Source organism: Staurois parvus, unplaced genomic scaffold (assembly GCF_062004578.1).
Source record: "Staurois parvus isolate SC_StPar_1 unplaced genomic scaffold, SC_StPar_1.0 ptg002225l, whole genome shotgun sequence".
Lineage (NCBI taxonomy): Eukaryota > Metazoa > Chordata > Amphibia > Anura > Ranidae > Staurois > Staurois parvus.
In genome coordinates, this window is record NW_028320021.1 from 210,001 (window position 1) to 234,224 (window position 24,224).

Here is a 24,224-nt window from a genome sequence, read left to right on the forward strand (position 1 = left end):
CGTCTGCAGAGCAGCCTGGAACGCCTGAAACAAACAAGAAAAGACACAAAAGATCAGAAGTGAAGAAATGAATGGAAAAAGTGGTGACCACTGATAGCAGGGCTGCCTGGCTTCAGGTATAGATGGGTCTAATGCAAGTCCAGTAAGTCTTTGTTGCACGTGACAAGAAGTCTGAAGTAAACACTTTTCGGGGGCTCAAAACTCCCTCTTCATCAGGGCTGAGAAATGGTTCCTGGACTTGACGCCACTTGGCAGGGGCAGACTGACAACTCATGGGGCCCCCGGGCAATAGGGGATCATGGGCCCCCTGTGTCCTTGCCCAAACTCAAAAAAGCCTATGAAAAAGGTAGCAGGGGCATCTCATGGGGCCCCCTATGGACCCCAGGCCCTCGGGCAGTGCCCGAGTTTCCAAATGGTCAGTCCGCCCCTGCTACTTGGGGACTTCCCAAGGTTGCCCTTCTGGACAGAGAGCTGCTCTTAAAATATGGCTTCTGAACCCCACCTTGCCTAACTCTGGGTTCAACACTTAAGAATCCAAAAGATAAAATAACTAGTTAAGCTAAAAGTTAATTCTTCACAAGTGGAAAAAAAAAAAAAAAAAAAAGAGGTCCATCACCTTCATACACTAACAAAAAGAACAAGGACTCATGGAGTGGGGTAGGGTTATAAGGGAGGTGCCCAAAACACATGGCCTCAAAAGCTTTGCCAATATCCTATCACCTGAAGGTACCAGCCTATACCCAGGGTCTATGAACACTCAGATTGAGCCCTTAAAATAGGTAAAAATATGAATTATATCAAGGTGAGCTCTCCACCATAGCTGTTCTGTAATGGGTTACATGCTGGGACAGAGCATGGTCTGGAGCCAAATGAATGCAGCTATGATACCTGTATGGAGGAATGAAACAGGTATATCCAGCACAAAAACACCAACCTCTATGGTGGACCTGCCAGGGTGGTCATCATGAAGGAGTCTGTCCCCAGTGGTCTGGATCTCCTTGATCTTCTTTTCCTTCAGTTCCAGCTCCCGCATCAGTCCCTGAAGAGTACAGCAGTCATTAAAAAAATGTTTTATATTATATCTGTATTTATCGTATTATATTATATCTATATATGTGTTCTCTCTTGTAACAGATGGGATTTGTTCTTAATACGTACAATATTATATACACCCATTAAAGTGTATATAATTAAACACCTATAATTAAAGTGGAATTTTGGAAAGTGTAGGGAAGGTTTACAAACCCCTGCCAGGTATTTTGTTTTGCCCAATCATACACAGTAGACAGTTCCCCGCACCTCATGTCCCAAACAGTTGGAAGTCTCCCAAAAAAAAGGGAATTCCCCTCTTAGACAGGTATTCCTGGAAAGGGTGTCCCTATTGGAAAATGCTCTCTTATCTCTTGCTCTGCTGACAACATTTTGGATCTTCCCTCACTTTGAGTGACAATGGTCACCAGGACATATAGAGGAGGCACCTCCTCAATAGGGTTACCGATAGCAATAAAGAAAAACTAACAGGGGGTTTAACGGTTTCCCAGACTATCCAAACCTAGAGATGGACATTAAGGTCCTCATTCCTACCACAAATCTGGTACAAAGCCAACATTTATTGGCTTCCTATGTTCGAGCTCCTCTTCTTGGGTCTCCTTAAAGTGGAGTTCCAGCCATTTTTGTGTTTATTAAGTCAGCAGCTACAAAAACTGTAGCTGCTGACTTTTCATAAACACACATTTACCTGTCATGGAGTCCAGTGATGTTCTCACCCGCTGTGTCCCTTCTCTCCTCCACGGCTCCAACTGTGGGCACCAGGCTGTGACAGCTTACGGCTTCACAGCCTGGTGCCCACTGTACATGCATGGTGAACTGAGCCGGAAGTGGGAGCGGGTACCTGTCAAAAACCAGGTATCCACTCCCCTCAAAGGTGCCAAATATGTCAGTGGTGGAGTGGAGGAGGCAAATAAGTGGAGCTTCCACTTTTGAGTGGAACTCAGCTTTATTATTAGCATTTAAATCTGAACTCCAGCCTTCCCTCTAGTCTTGCACAGTTGTACTGGCTTCTCTCTTGTAATGAAGCGGCTTACTCTGATTTCACTGAACACTGAGCATATCATAGTGTGCTTTAGAGGCTGCAGCTAAATCAGATAATGCAAGCCTCATTTTCTGGCTAGAGGATGTCCAGCATCATCTGTCCCAGCTATTCTCAACCAGGGTTCCTCTAGAGCATGGGGGTCAAACTGGCGGCCCTCCAGCTGTTGCCCATGAGGCATTACAAGATTGACAGTTACAAGAATGACTCCTAAAGGCAGAGGCATGATGGGACTTGTAATTTTGCAACAGCTGGATGGCCGCCAGTTTGACACCCCTGCTCTAGAGGTTGCTAGTGGTTTCTTGAGTGGTGGTTGATTCAACTCCCATTTGATGGTGCCTACATAGTTGTGAGACCAATGCCACTTGAAAAAGCCAATAGCAAGACACCAATGACCCTTTTAGCTGTCTGAAGGGTAGCATTCTGAAAACATTGTAAGGTAGGCATTCTTTCCACTAGCCAACAAAGTAAAGGAGACAGTCTTCCCACTAACTACCACCATAAAGGTATAATCCTCCCATTGACCACCACCATAAAGGTATAATCCTCCCATTGACCACCACCATAAAGGTATAATCCTCCCACTGACCACCACCATAAAGGTATAATCCTCCCACTGACCACCACCATAAAGTATAATCCTCCCACTGACCACCACCATAAAGTATAATCCTCCCACTGACCACCACCATAAAGTATAATCCTCCCACTGACCACCACCATAAAGGTATAATCCTCCCACTGACCACCACCATAAAGGTATAATCCTCCCATTGACCATCACCATAAAGGTATAATCCTCCCATTGACCACCACCATAAAGGTATAATCCTCCCACTGACCACCACCATAAAGGTATAATCCTCCCACTGACCACCACCATAAAGTATAATCCTCCCACTGACCATCACCATAAAGGTATAATCCTCCCACTGACCACCACCATAAAGTATAATCCTCCCATTGACCACCACCATAAAGGTATAATCCTCCCATTGACCACCACCATAAAGGTATAATCCTCCCATTGACCACCACCATAAAATATAATCCTCCCACTGACCACCACCATAAAGGTATAATCCTCCCACTGACCACCACCATAAAGGTATAATCCTCCCACTGACCACCACCATAAAGTATAATCCTCCCATTGACCACCACCATAAAGGTATAATCCTCCCATTGACCACCACCATAAAGGTATAATCCTCCCATTGACCACCACCATAAAGGTATAATCCTCCCATTGACCACCACCATAAAGGTATAATCCTCCCACTGACCACCACCATAAAGGTATAATCCTCCCATTGACCACCACCATAAAGTATAATCCTCCCATTGACCACCACCGTAAGGAAACATTCTTCCCACTGGTGACCTAAGAGGACATTCTTCCCACTGCGTTCTGATAAATTCGTTTTAGAAGGATCTCTCTAGACCGTAAAACATATTTTCAAGGGTTCCTTGGGGGTAGAAAGGTTGAGAATGGCTGATCTAGCCCTTTCCTCTCCAGCCGGACTGTCCCTGGCCTGCCCTTTTCATTCAATAGATTTCAGTCTCTTTCAATCATGGAGGCTCGGCATAAGATGTAGGGAGATACCACAGCTACCTGAAGCTATGTTCAGCACCCAGTCAAGGGACCCCTACCAGGCATTTAACTAAAATGGAAAGTTTTATGTAATAATTTGATTGGGGGGGGGGCACAGCTTTAACTTTGATATACCTGTTCCCATGCATAGTAAATAATTGTGACCGATCGCATTCTACCATCTTTACAAAGACATGACCACATGGAACTCACAGAGTAGTTGTCCTTCTTGCTCGTCATGTTGGTGTTGCGTTCGCTCCAGTCATAGTTCACTTCTTCCTCCTCTTTGTCATTCAGCCACATTAGCTCTTTGGTGGCAGCTGTCACAAAGGCATGGAGGCTCTCCAAGTGGCGGAGTCTTGCCTTGGAAGAGTTCTGGAATAAGAAAGTAAAAAGTTAGAGATCAGCACAAGAACTGGTATAACAATAACAATAAAAAAACGGCCATGTATTTGCCACCCGCAAGTAGACACATCACACCCTATCAGCACAAAAGAGACTCTTACCAACAGCTTGGCATACTGTAAGTCCAGTTTTCCCAGATAATCCTGATAGGCTCCACGACCACCCGGTATCTGACCCTGAGAAGAGAAGCGAGAGCTCGGTTATATGTATATTGGACTGTAACCGTTGGAGTGATGAAGTCTATTAGAAATGCAATTTATTGGGGCTGTCTAGAGCTCCACCTTCAAGAATTGTTTTGGGTTTTCTGGCTTGCAGTTTTGTCTTACTCAATACGCCCATAAAGGTATCTGTGGTACATCATTCTCAACCTCCCCCTGCAAAGAGATTTTCCAGCTTGCTGGACAACAATCTCAGCAGCAGACTGAGTGTAACCATAGCTGGGGCTGGTCAAGCCACCACCACATGTTTTACCAGAAATACAAGCTGTTCACTCCACCCACTGCTGGGAGAATGCTAGCTACAAATGTCTGCATCACTCACTGGCACACCCAGATAGGAATGTAACAGATGACTGACAGAGCTTCAACAGAGAGGCAGAGTTTATTTGTCTAGTTTGTATCAGTGTTTTTCATCCTATTTAAAAGGCACCCTTCAAAATTGTTTGCAATCTTCAGGCACCCCATTCTAAAATATAAAAACTTAACTAGCAGTTTTATCCAACGCAGGAACATCCCCATACGTGGAACAAGCAATGTTAGGGGCTATTTATTCTTCCAAATACACCCTTGCACACTGGCATTGACAGCTTTTCTTTTCTCCCCTCAGTTTCTCTCACAAGAGTAGAAGTAAAAATGGCATATAACATCCAAAACCAAACACAGGGTTAGGAGACATGTGCAGGTTCCATCCGGAAGGGTGATAAACTCTTGGTCAAGCTGACGCGTTTCGAAGGGAGGTACCCTTCTTTCTCAGAGCTCTCTGCATTTTGTTTTTTGTTCTCTACTACAGTCTATATCGAGCTTCCCCAGCTTTGTGTTAGAGCCGCACAACCTTTGATCAGTGTTAGATGAACATTTATCATTTTATTCGATTGGCCTTCTTCTGATCTGGGCCCCTGAGCGCAGGAGGTGTGGGATGTGTGTCGACTGGTCCTCAGCACAGTGACCACACCGACAGCTCCTGGTCACCATTTACGATCGAAAGCTGAAAAGATGGGCTCCCAATCATAGGATCACTGTGACAGTCAATCATAGCAATCACACGGTCAGGAAGCTCCGCAGTGAAGATCCTCTTAAGATACAGGAGCCAATAGGTACGGGTTATGTAGAATCAGTCTAGTCCAGTGGTTCTCAACCTTCCTAATGCCACGACCCTTTAACACAGTTCCTCATGTTGTGGTGACCCCCCAACTATAAAATTATTTACCCAGTAATTATAATTCATGAGTGTCGTTTTACCTCCAATACTGCTGCTTTCAACACAGTAGCTGCTTTCAACACAGTAGCTGCTTTCAACACAGCAGCTGCTTTCAACACAGCAGCTGCTTTCAACACAGCAGCTGCTTTCAACACAGCAGCTGCTCTTTACACATCGGAAATATGTGTTTTCCAATGGTCTCAGGCGACCCCTACGAAAGGGTTGTTCGACCCCCAAAGGCGTCGCGACCCACAGGTTGAGAACCACTGGTCTAGTCTTTGAGAGTGTAGAGTTCAGATCACCTGAAGTTTAAATGTAATCCAATGTTGCAAGAGTCACTGGCCCTCCAAGTGACTCTTAGTAATTCTGATACTTTCTTGTCCCCTGGGCAGGGGCGGACTGACCATTTGGAAACTTGGGCACTGCCCGAGGGCCCGGGGTCAGTAGGGAGCCCCATGAGATGCCCCTGGTACCTTTTTCATAGGCATTTTTGCGTTTGGCCCCTCCTCCCATCCTGAGATGGCCCATCCCGGTAGGGAGGGTTCGGTTCTAATTATAGAGTATATAGGGGAAATAGAACTCATTGTTCAGTCAAGCTCTGATGAAGAAGGGACGCCCTTCGAAACGCGTCAGCTGTTCCCTGAGTGTCCAGCCCTATGATGGGACTCGCGCAGGCTTTACCTTTCCATAGTTCCTCTGTGAACTTATATGCTTGAAATACTTCATTGTTTGTGAGTATAATTCTGTATATAATAAAAATTTGGTTTACTGAGGTGGTGCGATTCTTTTTTGTTTTTTGCTTCACAGTGTTGGTCGGGCTTCCCCAGCCTTGTTTGGAGCTGCACAACCCCATATGCACAGGTGGTCGAATTTTTTCAAGTTCTGGTTCCATCTATCCACCACTTTTGGGTCTCAGAGCGCAGGAGAGTTTGTTTCTCTTTTGAATTTGGGCAAGGACACAGGGGCCCCATGATCCCCTATTGCCCGTGGGCCCCATGATTTGTCAGTCCATCCCTGCCTCTGGGTATGGTAGGGCAGAGCTCCCCCCCCAGCAAATGAAAAGCACTCAGTGATGTGTTGTGTTGTGTTTTCCACTGCCCACCGAAAAAAAAATCTTTATTTCCTTGGGACAAGGCTACACCATCTGTAAGCCAGGATATCATTTATGACAGGGGTAGGCAACCTGAGAGCCGCAGGACTACAAGTTCCATCATGCCTCTGCAAGTCATAGCTGTAACTGTCAGTTTTGTAATCTTTGCAATGCCTCATGGGAAATGTAGTTCCACAACAGCTAGAGAGCCGCTGGTTGCCTACGAGACAGGGGCGGACTGACTATTTGGAAACTCGGGCACTGCCCGAGGGCCCGGGGTCAGTAGGGGGCTTCATGAGATGCCCCTGGTACCTTTTTCATAGGCTTTTTTGAGTTTGGGCAAGGACACAGGGGCCCCATGACCCCCTATTGCCCGGGGGCCTCATGATTTGTCAGTCCGCCCCTGTTATGAGAATATGGAGTTGCTAGAGACAAAAAAAATGACATACAATGTCCATGATGTATATTTCTCTTAGATCGAGGGCATCTTACCAGCCTTCTGGACCTTGTAATATACTTGTGTATGGTGTCTGGGAAGTATCTTCCTCTACATTAACCACTTTAATACCATACTATAGCTGAAATACGGCTACAGCGTAGTTCTCTCGTTCTGAGAGGGCCTCATCGGTGCAGCTTCATCAGCGCACATCAGTGAAGAAGAAAAATTACTAACAGAAAGAAATTTTTTTTTTCTAACTATAAAATGTTCAGTCGTTTTTTTTGATTGTGTAGCAAAAAATTAAAAACCCAGTGGTAAATAAATACCACCAAAAGAAAGCTCTTTCTTAAAAAAAAAAAAAAAATAATAATAATTTGGATACAGTGTTGCATGACCGCGCAATGGTCAAAGTATGACGGTGCTGAAAGCTGAAAATTGGCCTGGGTAGGAAGGGTATGAAAGTGCCCGGGACTGATGTAACCACTTTTATGAAGGTGACTCCATCACAGTAGAAATTATGGAATTTGTATGAAGATATTTTGTATTTCTAAACTGCACACCAGACCTTTGACTAAGAGACTATTTATGACAGGGCCTTGCCAGAAATCCTTAGCGGAACTTCAATGAGGCTTTATGATGCCCCTGCATTGTTCCTAACCTGACTCATGGTTTTTGTTACATGTCCAGACACAGACAGGAGACTTTAAAGCAGAGTTACAGCTGGGAAAAGAGAAAACAAAAAAAAAAAAACTAAAACACAAAAAAAAAAAAAACCACTAAAAAACCACTAAAAAAAAAAAAAAACACAAAAAAAACACTAAAAAACACACAAAACACGAAAAAACACTAAAAAACAAAACAAACACTAAAAAACAACCAAAAAAAAAACTAAAAAACAAAACGCTAAAAAACAAAAAAAAACCCCCACTAAAAAACAAAAAAAAAAAAAACCCAAAAAACCACTAAAAAACTATCTGCTGACTTTTAAAATACAGACACTTACCTGTCCCTCGGTCCTGCGGTGTCCTCGCCACCGCTGGTTTCAACGGCCGTCTTCTCTCCCTGGCGCCGGCATCTTTAGTGTGGGCACCCGGCAGCTTGCCAGGTGCCCAATGCACATGTGCGAGAAGTGCTGTGCTTTGTGAATGGCCCCGTAGTCTTCTGAGACCTGTCACATGTCCCAGAAGACTACAGGGAGGGAGGGGAGAGGACAGCTTCCGCTCGCCTAAGCCATCACAGCGGGAGTGGGAACCTGTCAAATTCGGGTACCCGTCCCCCAAAGGTGCCAATTCTTAATGGGGAGCATGAGACAAAGCATTAACGAGCTTCCCCTTTTGGGTGGAGCTCTACTTTAATATGACTGTCTTGTCACAGACTTGTGACTTTTGGGATAATGAGGGTGCCGTAGATGTTGGCACTATTTTCCCATTCGCCACACACAGTTTGGGGGTTTGTCCAATCTCACCATCATATCCGTATCCATTGATGGGTACATTTTCCCTTCGTTTTATTTCAACTAATGGCTAACCCCGGTCAATGCAATAATGCTACAGGTTATACCTGTTTACTTGCATTTTATTGTGTAACCTTTACAGGTTTCACATTTAGTATGTCATTTGCTTTTGTATCTAATCTCTTGTTTGCCTTTTTCCTTGTTGCATTACAATTACTCAACCTTTTAGCTCTACATTTTCTTTACCTTATAAAACAAGAAATCTGATAAGAATCTCTTTGGTATAGTTAATATTAAGTGCAATTGTGCTGTAATAAAACCAACTTTCTAAAGTTTAGTTAGGGACATAGGATGCATAGGATCTACATAAAAAAAGCATACTATTTATTTTTGCATAGTGCAGGGGTGGGCAAACTTTTTGACTTGAGGGCCGCAATGGGTTCATATATTGGACCCGGGGGCCGGACCAAGAGTAGATGAATGATGTGTATGTGTCATCCATAGTAAGTATAGTAATATTCCCCCATAGTAAGCATAGTAATTAATCCCCCCTATAGTAATTCATCCCCCCTATAGTAATTCATCCTCCATATAGTAATTCATCCCCCATATAGTAATTCATCCACCATATAGTAATTCATCCCCCCTATAGTAATTCATCCCCCCTATAGTAATTCATCCCCCCTATAGTAATTCATCCCCCATATAGTAATTCATCCCCCATAGAGTAATGCATCCCCCATAGAGTAATTCATCCCCCATAGAGTAATTCATCCCCCATAGAGTAATTCATCCCCCATAGAGTAATTCATCCCCCATATAGTAATTCATCCCCCATATAGTAATTCATCCACCATATAGTAATTCATCCCCCCTATAGTAATTCATCCCCCCTATAGTAATTCATCCCCCCTATAGTAATTCATCCCCCATAGTAATTCATCCCCCATATAGTAATTCATCCCCCATAGAGTAATGCATCCCCCATAGAGTAATTCATCCCCCATAGAGTAATTCATCCCCCATAGAGTAATTCATCCCCCATATAGTAATTCATCCCCCATATAGTAATTCATCCCCCATATAGTAATTCATCCCCCATATAGTAATTCATCCCTCATATAGTAATTCATCCCTCATAGAGTAATTCATCCCCCATATAGTAATTCATCCCCCCCATAGTAATTCATCCCCCATATAGTAATTCATCCCCCATATAGTAATTCATTCCCCATATAGTAATTCATCCCCCATAGTAATTCATCCCCCATATAGTAATTCATCCCCCATAGTAATTCATCCCCCATAGTAATTCATCCCCCATATAGTAATTCATCCCCCATATAGTAATTCATCCCCCATATAGTAATTCATCCCCCATAGTAATTCATCCCCCATAGTAATTCATTCCCCATATTAAGTCCCCCCTGTGTCAATTCACTTACCTTTGCTCCGCACGTTCCTCTCGCCGTGTTCCCGGTGTAGCATGAAAATCTGTCTCCTATGAGGATCTGTCCCCCTCGACGTATCTGCGCATGTGCCAGTTTCAGGCATTAGCAGCCGATCGGCGATCTCCGGCACATGCGCAGATACGTCGAGGGGGACAGATCCTCATAGGAGACAGATTTTCATGCTACACCGGTCTTCAGGGCGGACTGTGAGAGGAGCCTAGCGGGAGCCTAGCTCCGCGGGCCGGATTAAAAGGTCCGCCGGGCCGTATACGGCCCGCGGGCCGTAGTTTGCCCATCGCTGGCATAGTGCATGGATAAGTTGGGTTTTTATTGATTTGCCCTGATTGGGGAGATTTCCCCTCACTTCCTGTTATGGACACCACACATGAAGTTCAAATACAAATCCTTTTTATGACAACATAAACCTCTGACTGTTATTTTAATTCTGCCCATCAATAAAGGAATAACATGGATGAAGCGAGGACGGGCATACAGGTAGGGGCCCCCGGAATCAATTGCTCACCTCATCAGTCCGCGCGCGCTCAATCTTGGCCCGGAACTCATTGATGGACTGGTGAAGGCCACGATGGCTTCCCAGCTGAGACTCCACACTGGGCAGGTCAGATCCCCACTCAGCTGTATTAATACGTTTCTGGTTCTCCTCTACCCAGGCCAGCAGATCCTGGAAGTAACGAAGGGTGACGTCCTTTTCGGAGGCCTGGGGAACGTGGGTCACTTGGGTGATGACCTGAGTGGCTCCAGACTTGATGCGCAGGTTGTACTCTGTGCGGATGGCCACCAGTCGCTCGTGGAGGCGGTAAACCCTGTAGAGAAAAACATCATGAATCTCAAAAAAAACCATAAGGCCATTAGAGGTTAGTAGCGGAATGCAATTATGTGAGCACTTCTGCGGCCTTGTGGGAATGAGCTCCAACTGGTACCTCTCCATGCCATGTATGGTCTGTACACCTAAGATGGGTCAGTTTGTAGTTTATAATCATAGGGGCGGACGAACAACTCATGGGGCCCCCGGGCAATAGGGGATCATGCGGCCCCCGTGTCCTTGCCCAAACTCAAAAAAGCCTATGAAAAAAGGTACCAGGGGCATCTCATGGGGCCCCCTACTGACCCCGGGCCCTCGGGCAGTGCCTGAGTTTCCAAATGGTCAGTCCGCCCCTGATCATACTACTACAAGGAGACATACAATGCATTAATCAATACCGTACCTGCGGTACATCTGCTCGCCCTGTGGATGGCGCCCATCTTTAAGAGCTTGTACGTCATTGAATAGAACCCGGATCATGGTGTCTGCCTTGTCCAGATCTCTCTCGATGTCTCCGGCTCTCTGTGGTGGCTTCCCAGAATTTAGTAGGCGAATATTCTACAAAAGGAGCGACAAGCACACCAATTATTACAAAGACATTCATTTTGTCTGCGGTGCTTGGAGTATGGAACTGGTGGCACTCGGAAGTCTTTAAAAGGGCACCTAAAAGCTATACAAGTTCCAGATCCAATGACTATGTGAAGCACAAGCCTCCAAAAGTAAAGAACCTCCTTTACGTGAGCCAATTCCGCCTTCGTGTCTCACACGCTCCCCCTCCCAGGCACTGCAGATCATAGTGGGAGGATTTCAGAAACAGAGGTAGTACTGTCCATCTAGAAAAACGGTGGGTGGGACTGGGTGTGGCCAGGACAGACTAAAGGCTGGTGAATATGCCGATAGCCACACCCCCTACAATATCTTTCCAGCCAACTTTAGTGCAAGCAGGCACCGCCTACATGAGAGTGACAACTCTGCTCTGAATTCAGGAGCAGTGCAGCATAGTTGTCACCGCATCACAGGAAGCTGCATTAGGTGGACTTAACTGGCAGAATCAACAGGTATTTGTGGGACTTTGCACATGAACTAACACAATTATAAGTTGCTATGCACTTATAATTAAGATTTTTGTAATAGGAGGCCATAGTTTTTGTTAATTTTGCATACTTATGGCCTCATGAAAGTATTTCCAGAGAGTCTAACCCTTCTCTACTCCATCCCAAACTCAAAAAAAGTTTTGCCATTACATAACCTTTGATTAACCACTTCCCGTCCGGCCCATGTACATAAACGGCCAGACGGGAGCAGTGCAGGAGTGGGTTGCCATTCATAAATGGTGACCGCATTTTCAGGTTGTGCGCACTCCCTGGGAGCGTGTGGCACCGCAATCCGGTGCCACCGATCGCTGTACAGGACCTCTGTGTGAGGTCTCGATCATGTGATCACTGATTGGCCAATCAGTGATCACATGAATAGTAGTAAGCAAGATGTCACTTCTGACATCATTGCTTACTACTAATGAAATCTGTGAATGATCACCGAGGTCACATGGTACAGGGCCATTCACAACAGCCTTGTACCATGTGACAAGCTGTGACCAATCACAGTTCTCACAGTATTTCTCAATGACTGCAGGAATGCAGCCAGAGAGAAGGAGAAATTATTGCTTTTACAGACTATATGGGTAAAAAAGCAACCAGTGTAAAAAAAAAAAATTCTTCATCACCCCCCAAAAGTAGTACCATGTCACTATGGTGACACTGTACTGTTAGGGTGATAGTATGTTAAAAAAAAAACAAAAAAAAAAAACATAAGTAATAATATAAAGAAATAAAATGAAAATGTAAAAATTTTTTTAAAAATTATAATTTTTGGTTATAAACTATATTGGGTTATTTTATTTTTACTAAAAAGATAACCGAATAAATTTTGGCCAAGATTTATGAAGATTATTTGTTTGCAAAATTTTATAATAAAAACACTTTTTTTCAAAATGTTTGGATTTTTTCATTTATATAGCAAAAAAAAAAAAAAAAGAAAAATCCCAGTGGTGAATAAATACCACCAAAAAAAAGTTTTATCTGTCTCAAAAAAATGCTAAAAAATTCATATGGGTGCAGTGTTGCATGACCGCGTAATTGTCATTCAAAAGTGTGATAGCGCTGAAAGCTGAAAATTGGCCTGGACTGGAAGGGGGGGGAAAGCGTCCGGACTGGAAGGGGGGGGGAAAGCGTCCGGACTGGAAGGGGGGGGGGGGGAAAGCGTCCGGACTGGAAGGGGGGGGGGGGAAAGCGTCCGGACTGGAAGGGGGGGGGGGGAAAGCGTCCGGACTGGAAGGGGGGGGGGGGGGAAGCGTCCGGACTGGAAGGGGGGGGGGGGGGGAAAGCGTCCGGACTGGAAGGGGGGAGGGGGAAAGCGTCCGGACTGGAAGGGGGAGGGGGAAAGCGTCCGGACTGGAAGGGGGGAGGGGGAAAGCGTCCGGACTGGAAGGGGGGGGGGGGAAAGCGTCCGGACTGGAAGGGGGGGAAAGCGTCCGGACTGGAAGGGGGGGAAAGCGTCCGGACTGGAAGGGGGGGAAAGCGTCCGGACTGGAAGGGGGGGAAAGCGTCCGGACTGGAAGGGGGGAAAGCGTCCGGACTGGAAGGGGGTAAAGCGTCCGGACTGGAAGGGGGTGAAAGCGTCCGGACTGGAAGGGGGTGAAAGCGTCCGGACTGGAAGGGGGTTGAAAGCGTCCGGACTGGAAGGGGGTGAAAGCGTCCGGACTGGAAGGGGGTGAAAGCGTCCGGACTGGAAGGGGGTGAAAGCGTCCGGACTGGAAGGGGGGGGGGGGAGTGTCCGGACTGGAAGGGGGTGAAAGTGTCCGGACTGGAAGGGGGGGGGGGGGGGGGAGTGTCCGGACTGGAAGGGGGGGGGGGGGGGGGGGAGTGTCCGGACTGGAAGGGGGTGAAAGTGTCCGGACTGGAAGGGGGGGGGGGGGGGGGGGAGTGTCCGGACTGGAAGGGGGGGGGGGGGGGGGGAGTGTCCGGACTGGAAGGGGGTGAAAGTGTCCGGACTGGAAGGGGGGGGGGGGGGGAGTGTCCGGACTGGAAGGGGGTGAAAGTGTCCGGACTGGAAGGGGGGGGGGGGGGGAGTGTCCGGACTGGAAGGGGGTGAAAGCGTCCGGACTGGAAGGGGGTGAAAGCGTCCGGACTGGAAGGGGGTGAAAGCGTCCGGACTGGAAGGGGGTGAAAGCGTCCGGACTGGAAGGGGGTGAAAGCGTCCGGACTGGAAGGGGGTGAAAGCGTCCGGACTGGAAGGGGGTGAAAGCGTCCGGACTGGAAGGGGGTGAAAGCACAGGAGGGGTGTACATCCCATCTGGTGGTCTCAGCAAGATGGCCCTGCGAACTCACCGTTTGGAGCAGAGTGTCAGCCTGGTTCAGCTGCTCCTCGCACAGTCCCGACTCCATCTGCAGTTTGCTGACAATTCGCTGCAGGCGCTCCAACCTGTCCGGCAGAAAGATCAGTTTAGGATATTAAAATATTTACACGTTTGCTTTGCATTATGTAAATAAACCTGCAAATTATATGGAGTCATATGGGACGTTCTATACCAAAGATCTGCAGAAGGTGCAAGCCTCGCTCTGTATTTTCTATAGTTGCGCCAGTTGCCATACAGGTCTACAAAGCTAAAACCCGTCCGTGTGTGAAAACCACCTAAAGATCATCACGTGACATGCTCATGGGCTCAGAATGGCCCACCAGAAGCCCCTATTCCTCATACATACAGTGCCACTGACATAGGCTGAAAATTATTGTTAGGAACATTCTTCCCACTGATCACCAATGTAAGGGACATTCTTCCCACTGACCCCCAATGTAAGGGACATTCTTCCCACTGACCCCCAATGTAAGGGACATTCTTCCCACTGATCACCAATGTAAGGGACATTCTTCCCACTGATCACCAATGTAAGGGACATTCTTCCCACTGACCACCAATGTAAGGGACATTCTTCCCACTGACCCCCAATGTAAGGGACATTCTTCCCACTGACCCCCAATGTAAGGGACATTCTTCCCACTGACCCCCAATGTAAGGGACATTCTTCCCACTGACCCCCAATGTAAGGGACATTCTTCCCACTGACCCCCAATGTAAGGGACATTCTTCCCACTGACCCCCAATGTAAGGGACATTCTTCCCACTGACCCCCAATGTAAGGGACATTCTTCCCACTGACCCCCAATGTAAGGGACATTCTTCCCACTGACCACCAATGTAAGGGACATTTTTCCCACTGACCACCAATGTAAGGGACATTCTTCCCACTGACCACCAATGTAAGGGACATTCTTCCCACTGACCCCCAATGTAAGGGACATTCTTCCCACTGACCCCCAATGTAAGGGACATTCTTCCCACTGACCACCAATGTAAGGGACATTCTTCCCACTGACCACCAATGTAAGGGACATTCTTCACACTGACCCCCAATGTAAGGGACATTCTTCCAACTGACCCCCAATGTAAGGGACATTCTTCCCACTGATCACCAATGTAAGGGCCATTCTTCCCACTGACCCCCAATGTAAGGGACATTCTTCCCACTGACCCCCAATGTAAGGGACATTCTTCCCACTGACCCCCAATGTAAGGGACATTCTTCCCACTGACCCCCAATGTAAGGGACATTCTTCCCACTGACCCCCAATGTAAGGGACATTCTTCCCACTGACCCCCAATGTAAGGGACATTCTTCCCACTGACCCCCAATGTAAGGGACATTCTTCCCACTGACCACCAATGTAAGGGACATTTTTCCCACTGACCACCAATGTAAGGGACATTCTTCCCACTGACCACCAATGTAAGGGACATTCTTCCCACTGACCCCCAATGTAAGGGACATTCTTCCCACTGACCACCAATGTAAGGGACATTCTTCCCACTGACCACCAATGTAAGGGACATTCTTCCCACTGACCCCCAATGTAAGGGACATTCTTCACACTGACCCCCAATGTAAGGAACATTCTTCCAACTGACCCCCAATGTAAGGGACATTCTTCCCACTGATCACCAATGTAAGGGGCATTCTTCCCACTGATCACCAATGTAAGGGGCATTCTTCCCACTGACCACCAATGTAAGGAGCATTCTTCCAACTGACCCCCAATGTAAGGGACATTCTTCCCACTGATCACCAATGTAAGGGCCATTCTTCCCACTGATCACCAATGTAAGGGACATTCTTCCCACTGATCACCAATGTAAGGGCCATTCTTCCCACTGATCACCAATGTAAGGGACATTCTTTCCACTGACCACCAATGTAAGGGGCATTCTTTCCACTGACCACCAATGTAAGGGGCATTCTTTCCACTGACCACCAATGTATGGAGCATTCTTCCCACTGACCCCCAATGTAAGGGACATTCTTCCCACTGACCCCCAATGTAAGGGACATTCTTCCCACTGACTACCAATGTAAGGGACATTCTTCCCACTGACCCCCAATGTAAGGGACATTCTTCCCACTGACTACCAATGTAAGGGACATTCTTCCCACTGACCCCCAATGTAAGGGACATTCTTCCCACTGACAACCAATGTAAGGGACATTCTTCCCACTGACCCCCAATGTAAGGGACATTCTTCCCACTGATTGCCAATGTAAGGGACATTCTTCCCACTGACCCCCAATGTAAGGGACATTCTTCCCACTGACCCCCAATGTAAGGGACATTCTTCCCACTGATTGCCAATGTAAGGAACATTCTTCCAACTGACCCCCAATGTAAGGGGCATTCTTCCCACTGACCCCCAATGTAAGGAACATTCTTCCAACTGACCCCCAATGTAAGGGACATTCTTTCCACTGACCACCAATGTAAGGGGCATTCTTTCCACTGATCACCAATGTATGGAGCATTCTTCCCACTGACCCCCAATGTAAGGGACATTCTTCCCACTGATCACCAATGTAAGGGACATTCTTTCCACTGACCACCAATGTAAGGGGCATTCTTTCCACTGATCACCAATGTATGGAGCATTCTTCCCACTGACCCCCAATGTAAGGGACATTCTTCCCACTGACCCCCAATGTAAGGGACATTCTTCCCACTGACTACCAATGTAAGGGACATTCTTCCCACTGACCCCCAATGTAAGGGACATTCTTCCCACTGACCTCCAATGTAAGGGACATTCTTCCCACTGACCCCCAATGTAAGGGACATTCTTCCCACTGACCTCCAATGTAAGGGACATTCTTCCCACTGACCCCCAATGTAAGGAGCATTCTTCCCACTGACCTCCAATGTAAGGGACATTCTTCCCACTGACCCCCCAATGTAAGGAACATTCTTCCCACTGACCCCCAATGTAAGGAGCATTCTTCCCACTGACCCCCAATGTAAGGGACATTCTTCCCACTGATCACCAATGTAAGGGACATTCTTCCCACTGACCCCCAATGTAAGGGACATTCTTCCCACTGACCCCCAATGTAAGGGACATTCTTCCCACTGATCACTATGCTAACATACCAAGAGCTGTAGACTCAGTAATTATTAGGAGGGGATCTCTGAGACCGGAAAGTTATTTCAGGGGTTCATCTGCTTTAAGAAGGTTGAGAAAGACACATTGCATGCTTTTCTCTAAAAGGGTTATTAAAAATGGCAAATCATTTCTGAAGATCGGTGTTGTAAAAGCTAATGAAACATTTGTGTGCCGCTGATTGTTCTGTGTCAGTGAATATAATCTGCCTCTCCCTTATTATAAACTACACAAGATAAACCTCAACAAATATCAGAGCCGTGATACAATGCAATGTATGACGGATACACCGTGAGTGCAGGCGGATACAATGTATGACGGATACACCGTGAGTGCAGGCGGATACAATGTATGACGGATACACCGTGAGTGCAGGCGGATACAATGTATGACGGATACACCGTGAGTGCAGGCGGATACAATGTATGACGGATACACCGTGAGTGCAGGCGGATACAATGTATGACGGATACACCGTGAGTGCAGGCGGATACAATGTATGACGGATACACCGTGAGTGCAGGCGGATACAATGTATGACGGATACACCGTGAGTGCAGGCGGATACAATGTATGACGGATACACCGTGAGTGCAGGCGGATACAATGTATGACGGATACACCGTGAGTGCAGGCGGATACAATGTATGACGGATACACCGTGAGTGCAGGCGGATACAATGTATGACGGATACACCGTGAGTGCAGGCGGATACAATGTATGACGGATACACCGTGAGTGCAGGCGGATACAATGTATGATGGATACACCGTGAGTGCAGAGTGCAGGCTGATACAATGTATGATGGATACACCGTGTCTGCAGAGTGCAGGCGGATACAATGTATGATGGATACACCGAGTCTGCAGAGTGCAGGCGGATACAATGTATGATGGATACACCGTGTCTGCAGAGTGCAGTAGGATACAATGTATGGTGGATACACCGAGTCTGCAGAGTGCAGGCGGATACAATGTATGACGGATACACCGTGTCTGCAGAGTGCAGGAGGATACAATGTATGATGGATACACCGAGTCTGCAGAGTGCAGGAGGATACAATGTATGACGGATACACCGTGTCTGCAGAGTGCAGGAGGATACAATGTATGATGGATACACCGAGTCTGCAGAGTGCAGGCGGATACAATGTATGATGGATACACCGAGTCTGCAGAGTGCAGGAGGATACAATGTACGACGGATACACCGTGTCTGCAGAGTGCAGGAGGATACAATGTATGATGGATACACCGTGTCTGCAGAGTGCAGGCGGATACAATGTATGATGGATACACCGGCAGCCAGTTACAATAGAGCTTTAGGAGCAGAATGTCATCATCTAGTTAAATGCCATGTGACAGAGGAAGTGATGCTCTGCAAGCCCCACCCCCTTTGAAGAAACGCTCACCTATCCGAAGCATGTGTTCCCTCCGGTCATAGCTCCAGGTCCTCATACAGCTGCAGATGTGCCGTGCAGCAAGCCAGCAGCACCACCCCCAGCCCCCCCCCCCCCACCCCTCCGTCCCGCCTTTACTTCAGTCTGACGGGCTGGAACCAATTACTGCGTGACTCACCCAACTTTAATCTCCGCAACAACTTTTTCCGTTCACTCTCATAACTGCTTTTCTATGATTCTGGGAAAACAGAAGGCTAGAAAACGTATTCCTCTGTCCTCCGGATAATTCAATTACATCTATAAAAGCCGCATTCTATCTACAGTAAGGAGGACATTCAGAGTTACGACCCGACAAAACTTCTGTCTGCCGAAACAACAGAGTGATGAAGACAAAGTCGCTCTCTTCTCACTTTCTCTGCCAGTTGTAGGACGAGTTCCCCAGAATGAGGTGAGTCATAGAGAAAGCCTCCCGCCGCAGCTACTACACCGTACCAGACGTCACTAAAAAAGCCGTTCTGGCCCCGTTTCCAACACAAACACTGGTTACTGTGGAGGGAGGTGTGCGCAAATTGATACTTTTTGTGCAGATCTATGCAAAGTCACCCAAAATAAACTTTTCTTGCATGTACAGCGTGATATCATGTGGTCACCGATTCCTTTATAGTTACCCCAAGTCTCCAACCACAGTCCTACTCCTCTATGTACAGAGCTCCAGAAAGTTCTCAGATCTCCACAGATCCTTTATATAGAGATGGATCTAGAAGATTCTGAAGAATAGAGGCAGACCATGTACAATCATCGTGTAATAATTCGTCTGGTAAGACCCAGTTCATTTCCCTCCTTATATAAAGTGTGGGAAGGACCACACACTGGGCACCTTGGCTTGATTCACCAAAAGTCTTCTAGATCCAAATCTTTCGATCAGACATTCCTCACCCTTATGGCACCTAGAATGACTTCTCACACACCAAACCAGATTCATTCAAGAGTAAGACTGAGGCACTATCTACGGTTTCCAAGGTAGCCAGCTTCACCAATTGAACAACTAGTATTAGCCTCAATATTCTGGTCACAATTCAATATTTGCAAGAACCAGAATGCTACAGTATTATTATGGAACCTCACAGGTCTCCTCTTCTCCTGTGTCTGGAGGTCTACATAGGAACCTTACAGACCCCCCTTCATTTGTGACCAGAGCTTTACGTAAAAACCTCACAGGTCTCCTCTTCTCCTGTGTCTGGAGGTCTACATAGGAACCTTACAGACCCCCCTTCATTTGTGACCAGAGCTTTATGTAAAAACCTCACAGATCTCCTCTTCTCCTGTGTCTGGCACTCTATATAGGAACCTCACAGGTCTACTGTTCTCCTCTGCGCAACGATCTAAAAATGAACCTCCCAAGTCTACACTTCCCTGTCCAGAGACCTATATAGTAACCTCACAGGTCTCCTCTTCTCCTGTGTCTGGAGGTCTACATAGGAACCTTACAGACCCCCCTTCATTTGTGACCAGAGCTTTATGTAAAAACCTCACAGGTCTCCTCTTCTCCTGTGTCTGGCACTCTATATAGGAACCTCACAGGTCTACTGTTCTCCTCTACGCAACGATCTAAAAATGAACCTCCCAAGTCTACACTTCCCTGTCCAGAGACCTATATAGTAACCTCACAGGTCTACTCTTCTTCTGTGTCCAGAGGGCTACCTAGAACCTTACAGGTCTACTCTTCTCCTGTGTCTGGAGGTCTACATAGGAACCTTACAGACCCCCCTTCATTTGTGACCAGAGCTTTATGTAAAAACCTCACAGATCTCTTCTCCTGTGTCTGGAGGTCTACATAGGAACCTTACAGGTCCTTTTAATTCTGTGTCTGGAGCTCTGTAAAGGAACTTTACAGACCTTCTTTCATTTGTGACCAGAGCTTTATGTAAAAACCTCACAGATCTCCTCTTCAGCTGTGTTCAAATCTTTTTAGGCACTTTCCCGGTCTCCCCTTGACCTGTGTCCGGAGCTCTATATAGGAACCTCTCCGATCTCCCCTTCACTAGTGTCTGGTGTTCTAGATAAGGAACTTACAGGCCTCCCCTTTTGCTGTGTCTGGAGCTCTATACATTAACCTCACAGGTCTGCTACCCAAAACGTTTGCAATACTTTTTGGAATAATTTGGGAAAAAAAATTCACAGGGACTATATATGGGAACCTCATTGGTCTCCATTGTAACAGTCTCTGGAGCTCTAAATATGAATCTCGCCATCACCTGTAGTAGATATAAATCAAACAGCGCAACAATAGACCTCTAAACAAATATTGAATTACACTAAAAATAAATCACAAAACATAAATGTCCACTTGTAATTGGTGAATCTCATATCATATATCTTTCTTCACAAAATAATAATAAAAACCCCCCAGGACCATGTGTGATGAAGACTGGGGATTTCAAACAATCTTAGGATCAAGAAAACTTCCACCTTCCCCCCGTGCACACCAACATCAATTGCACTCACCAGATATTGGTGAATGAGAAGCCTTTAGGAATTTTTGGGGATCCTAAACCCTCTTTTCATCAGCTCTATGGTCTCTTTACACCACCAGGCTATAATCTTCTTTCAGGTCCCCACCACAGCTCTCTAAATTGCTCCACCGTATCACCAGGGAAAAAAATCTTATAGAGTGTAATATTGCCAGATAAATAGTAGAGATAAAAGACAAAACCAGGCCACTCACATTTTACCAACTTGTATAAGGCACATTTATTGAACCAATACCAGCCAGATGATAATGATCAGCTCACAGCCCCATAATCCAGGATTCTCACAGCAATTGTAACCAGATGGAACAGAGGATCAGCAAAGAAACCAGCATGAATACCAAAAATGGCCGCTGGAATGCACCGCTCAGCGTGCGTTCTACTCAACGGAAGTGACGTCAGACGTATGGCGTTTAGACCGGAAATGCGTCAACGCGTTTCGCCCCTCCCATACAAGTTGATAAAATGTGAGAGGCCTGGATTTTGTCTTTTATCTCTATTTATCTGGCAATATTACACTATATAAGATTTTTTTCCCTGGTGATACGGTGGAGCAATTTAGAGAGCTGGGGACCTGAAAGAAGATGTAAGGGACCGCCCGGCGGTACCACTAGCACTCCACTGATCAGTCGTCCCCAGCGTACGGAGTCTAAGCCCCAGAGTACTTGCTCACCAGAGCCCCTGATGGTGGGGATGGACTTGGAGTACCCCGGGACCAGGTCGTGACTACTGAGGACACCCGTCAGTGGTAGGGGTATTCGCCAGGGGCTCCCACGGGAGAGAGCCAGGTATGAGGAAGTCTGGAGACCCCTTTGAGAGGGATGGATGGATGGATGGCTGAGCAAGTGCAAGGTCAGACAGGCCGGGTCGGTAACTATGGGGACGGTGCGGTACAGAGCAGCGGGCAGAGAATAGTCGGGTCACACGCCAGGTCAGCAACAGCAGGTCAGATCCAATAGGGGGCATTCAGGAGAGAGGTCAGGCAAGCAAGGGTCAAAACAGGAGAAAGCAGCAAGGTCAGGGCACAATCCGGGTCAGTAACTTACTAGAAACAGGTTCACAGGATACAAGGAGACCAGAAGGCACTGAATGACAGCTCAGGGCCGTTTAAATATCCCGCCCTGCGCTGTCATTGGTGCCAGGCGCGCGCCCGCGGTCTCTACTGCGCATGCGCGAACTCGATTGCCGCGGTCGGCCAGGTCCCGGCACCCGCGTCCCTGCACAGCCCAGCGCCGCGGCGATCCCCGACAGAAGATTATAGCCTGGTGGTGTAAAGAGACCATAGAGCTGATGAAAAGAGGGTTTAGGATCCCCAAAAATTCCTAAAGGCTTCTCATTCACCAATATCTGGTGAGTGCAATTGATGTTGGTGTGCACGGGTGGAAGGTGGAAGTTTTCTTGATCCTAAGATTGTTTGAAATCCCCAGTCTTCATCACACATGGTCCTGGGGGTTTTTTTATTATTATTTTGTGAAGAAAGATATACGATACGAGAGATGCACCAATTACAAGTGGACATTTATGTTTTGTGATTTATTTTTAGTGTAATTCAAGATTTGTTTAGAGGTCTATTTTTGCGCGGTTTGATTTATATCTACCACTTTGTGTTTTCACATTGCACAGCAGCAATTTAGATCATCGCTAGTTGTGTATTGGCGCAGGAACATTTTCTCTTTTTCCCCCCCATCACCTGTGTCTGAGGCTCTATATAGAATCCTCACAGTTCTTCTCTTCACCTGTGTTCAGAGCTGCATATAAGAACCTCACACGTCCAGGGGCGGACTGACCATTTGGAAACTCGGGCGCTGCCCGAGGGCCCGGGGTCAGTAGGGGGCCCCATGAGATGCCCCTGGTACCTTTTTCATAGGCTTTTTTATGTTTGGGCAAGGACACAGGGGCCCCATGATCCCCTATTGCCCGGGGGCCCCATGAGTTGTCAGTCCGCCCCTGCACACGTCTCTTCCTCACCTGTGTCTGGAGCTCTATATATAAGCCTTACAAGTCTCCTCTTCCCCTGTATGCAGAGGTCTGTATAAGAACCTCACAGATCCCTCCACCTTGTGTCTGGAACTATGTATAGAAACTGCAAAAGGTCTCCTCTCCAGCTGTGTCTGGCACTCTATATAGGAAGCTCACAGGTCTACTGTTCTCCTCTGTGCAAAGATCTAAAAATGAACCTTCCAAGTCTACACTTCTCTGTCCACAGGTCTATATAGTAATCTCCCAGGCCTACTCTTCTCCTGTGTCCAGAGAGTTATCTAGAACCTCCCAGGTCTACTCTTCTCCTGTGTCCGGAGGACTATCTAGAACCTTACAGGTCTACTCCTCTCCTGTGTCTGGAGGGCTACCTAGAACCTCCCAGGTCTACTCTTCTGTGTCCAGAGGGCTATCTACAACCGCATAGGTCTACTCTGCTCCTTTGGTGGAGAGCTATCTATAACCTTACAGGTCTACTCTTCTCCTGTGTCCAGAAGGCCATCTAGAACCTTACAGGTCTACTCCTCTCCTGTGTCTGGAGGGCTACCTAGAACCTCCCAGGTCTACTCTTCTGTGTTCAGAGGGCTATCTACAACCTCATAGGTCTACTCTGCTACTTTGGTGGAGAGCTATCTATAACCTTACAGGTCTACTCTTCTCCTGTGGTGGAGAGCTATCTAGAACCTCACGTCTACTCTTCTCCTGTGTCCAGTGGGCTAATCTACAACCTCGTAGGTCTATTCTGCTCCTTTGGTGGAGAGCTATCTAGAACCTTACAAGTGTACTCTTCTTCTGTGGTGGAGAGCTATCTAGAACCTCACAGGTCTACTATTCTCCTGTGTCTGAAGCTTTACATAGGAACGTCACAGGTCTCCTCCTCTCCAGTGTTTGGAGCTCTATATATGAATCTCAACAGTCTGCTACTTAAAACGTTTGACCTTTTTTTCCCCTAAATTATTTTTTGAAGTGTTGCAAAGGAAATACGTATATATAGATCTCCCCAGTCTCCTTATCACCTGTG

The 24,224-nt window shown here is 46.8% G+C and overlaps 1 protein-coding gene across 1 annotated transcript in view; it reads right to left on the reverse strand.

Moving 5' to 3' along the window:
- Nucleotides 1-24,224, reverse strand: part of PLEC (plectin) — a gene marked incomplete at its 5' end in the record, with an annotated part of 129,157 nt that overhangs the window by 51,488 nt on the left and 53,445 nt on the right. The window contains 7 exons of the mRNA XM_089665511.1: nt 1-24; nt 935-1,039; nt 3,897-4,058; nt 4,190-4,264; nt 10,461-10,761; nt 11,164-11,318; nt 14,147-14,240. The exon at nt 1-24 is cut by the window's left edge and continues 72 nt beyond it. Coding sequence (XP_089521637.1) covers nt 1-24; nt 935-1,039; nt 3,897-4,058; nt 4,190-4,264; nt 10,461-10,761; nt 11,164-11,318; nt 14,147-14,240 — 916 coding nt within the window. The remainder of the gene's footprint in view (nt 25-934; nt 1,040-3,896; nt 4,059-4,189; nt 4,265-10,460; nt 10,762-11,163; nt 11,319-14,146; nt 14,241-24,224) is intronic.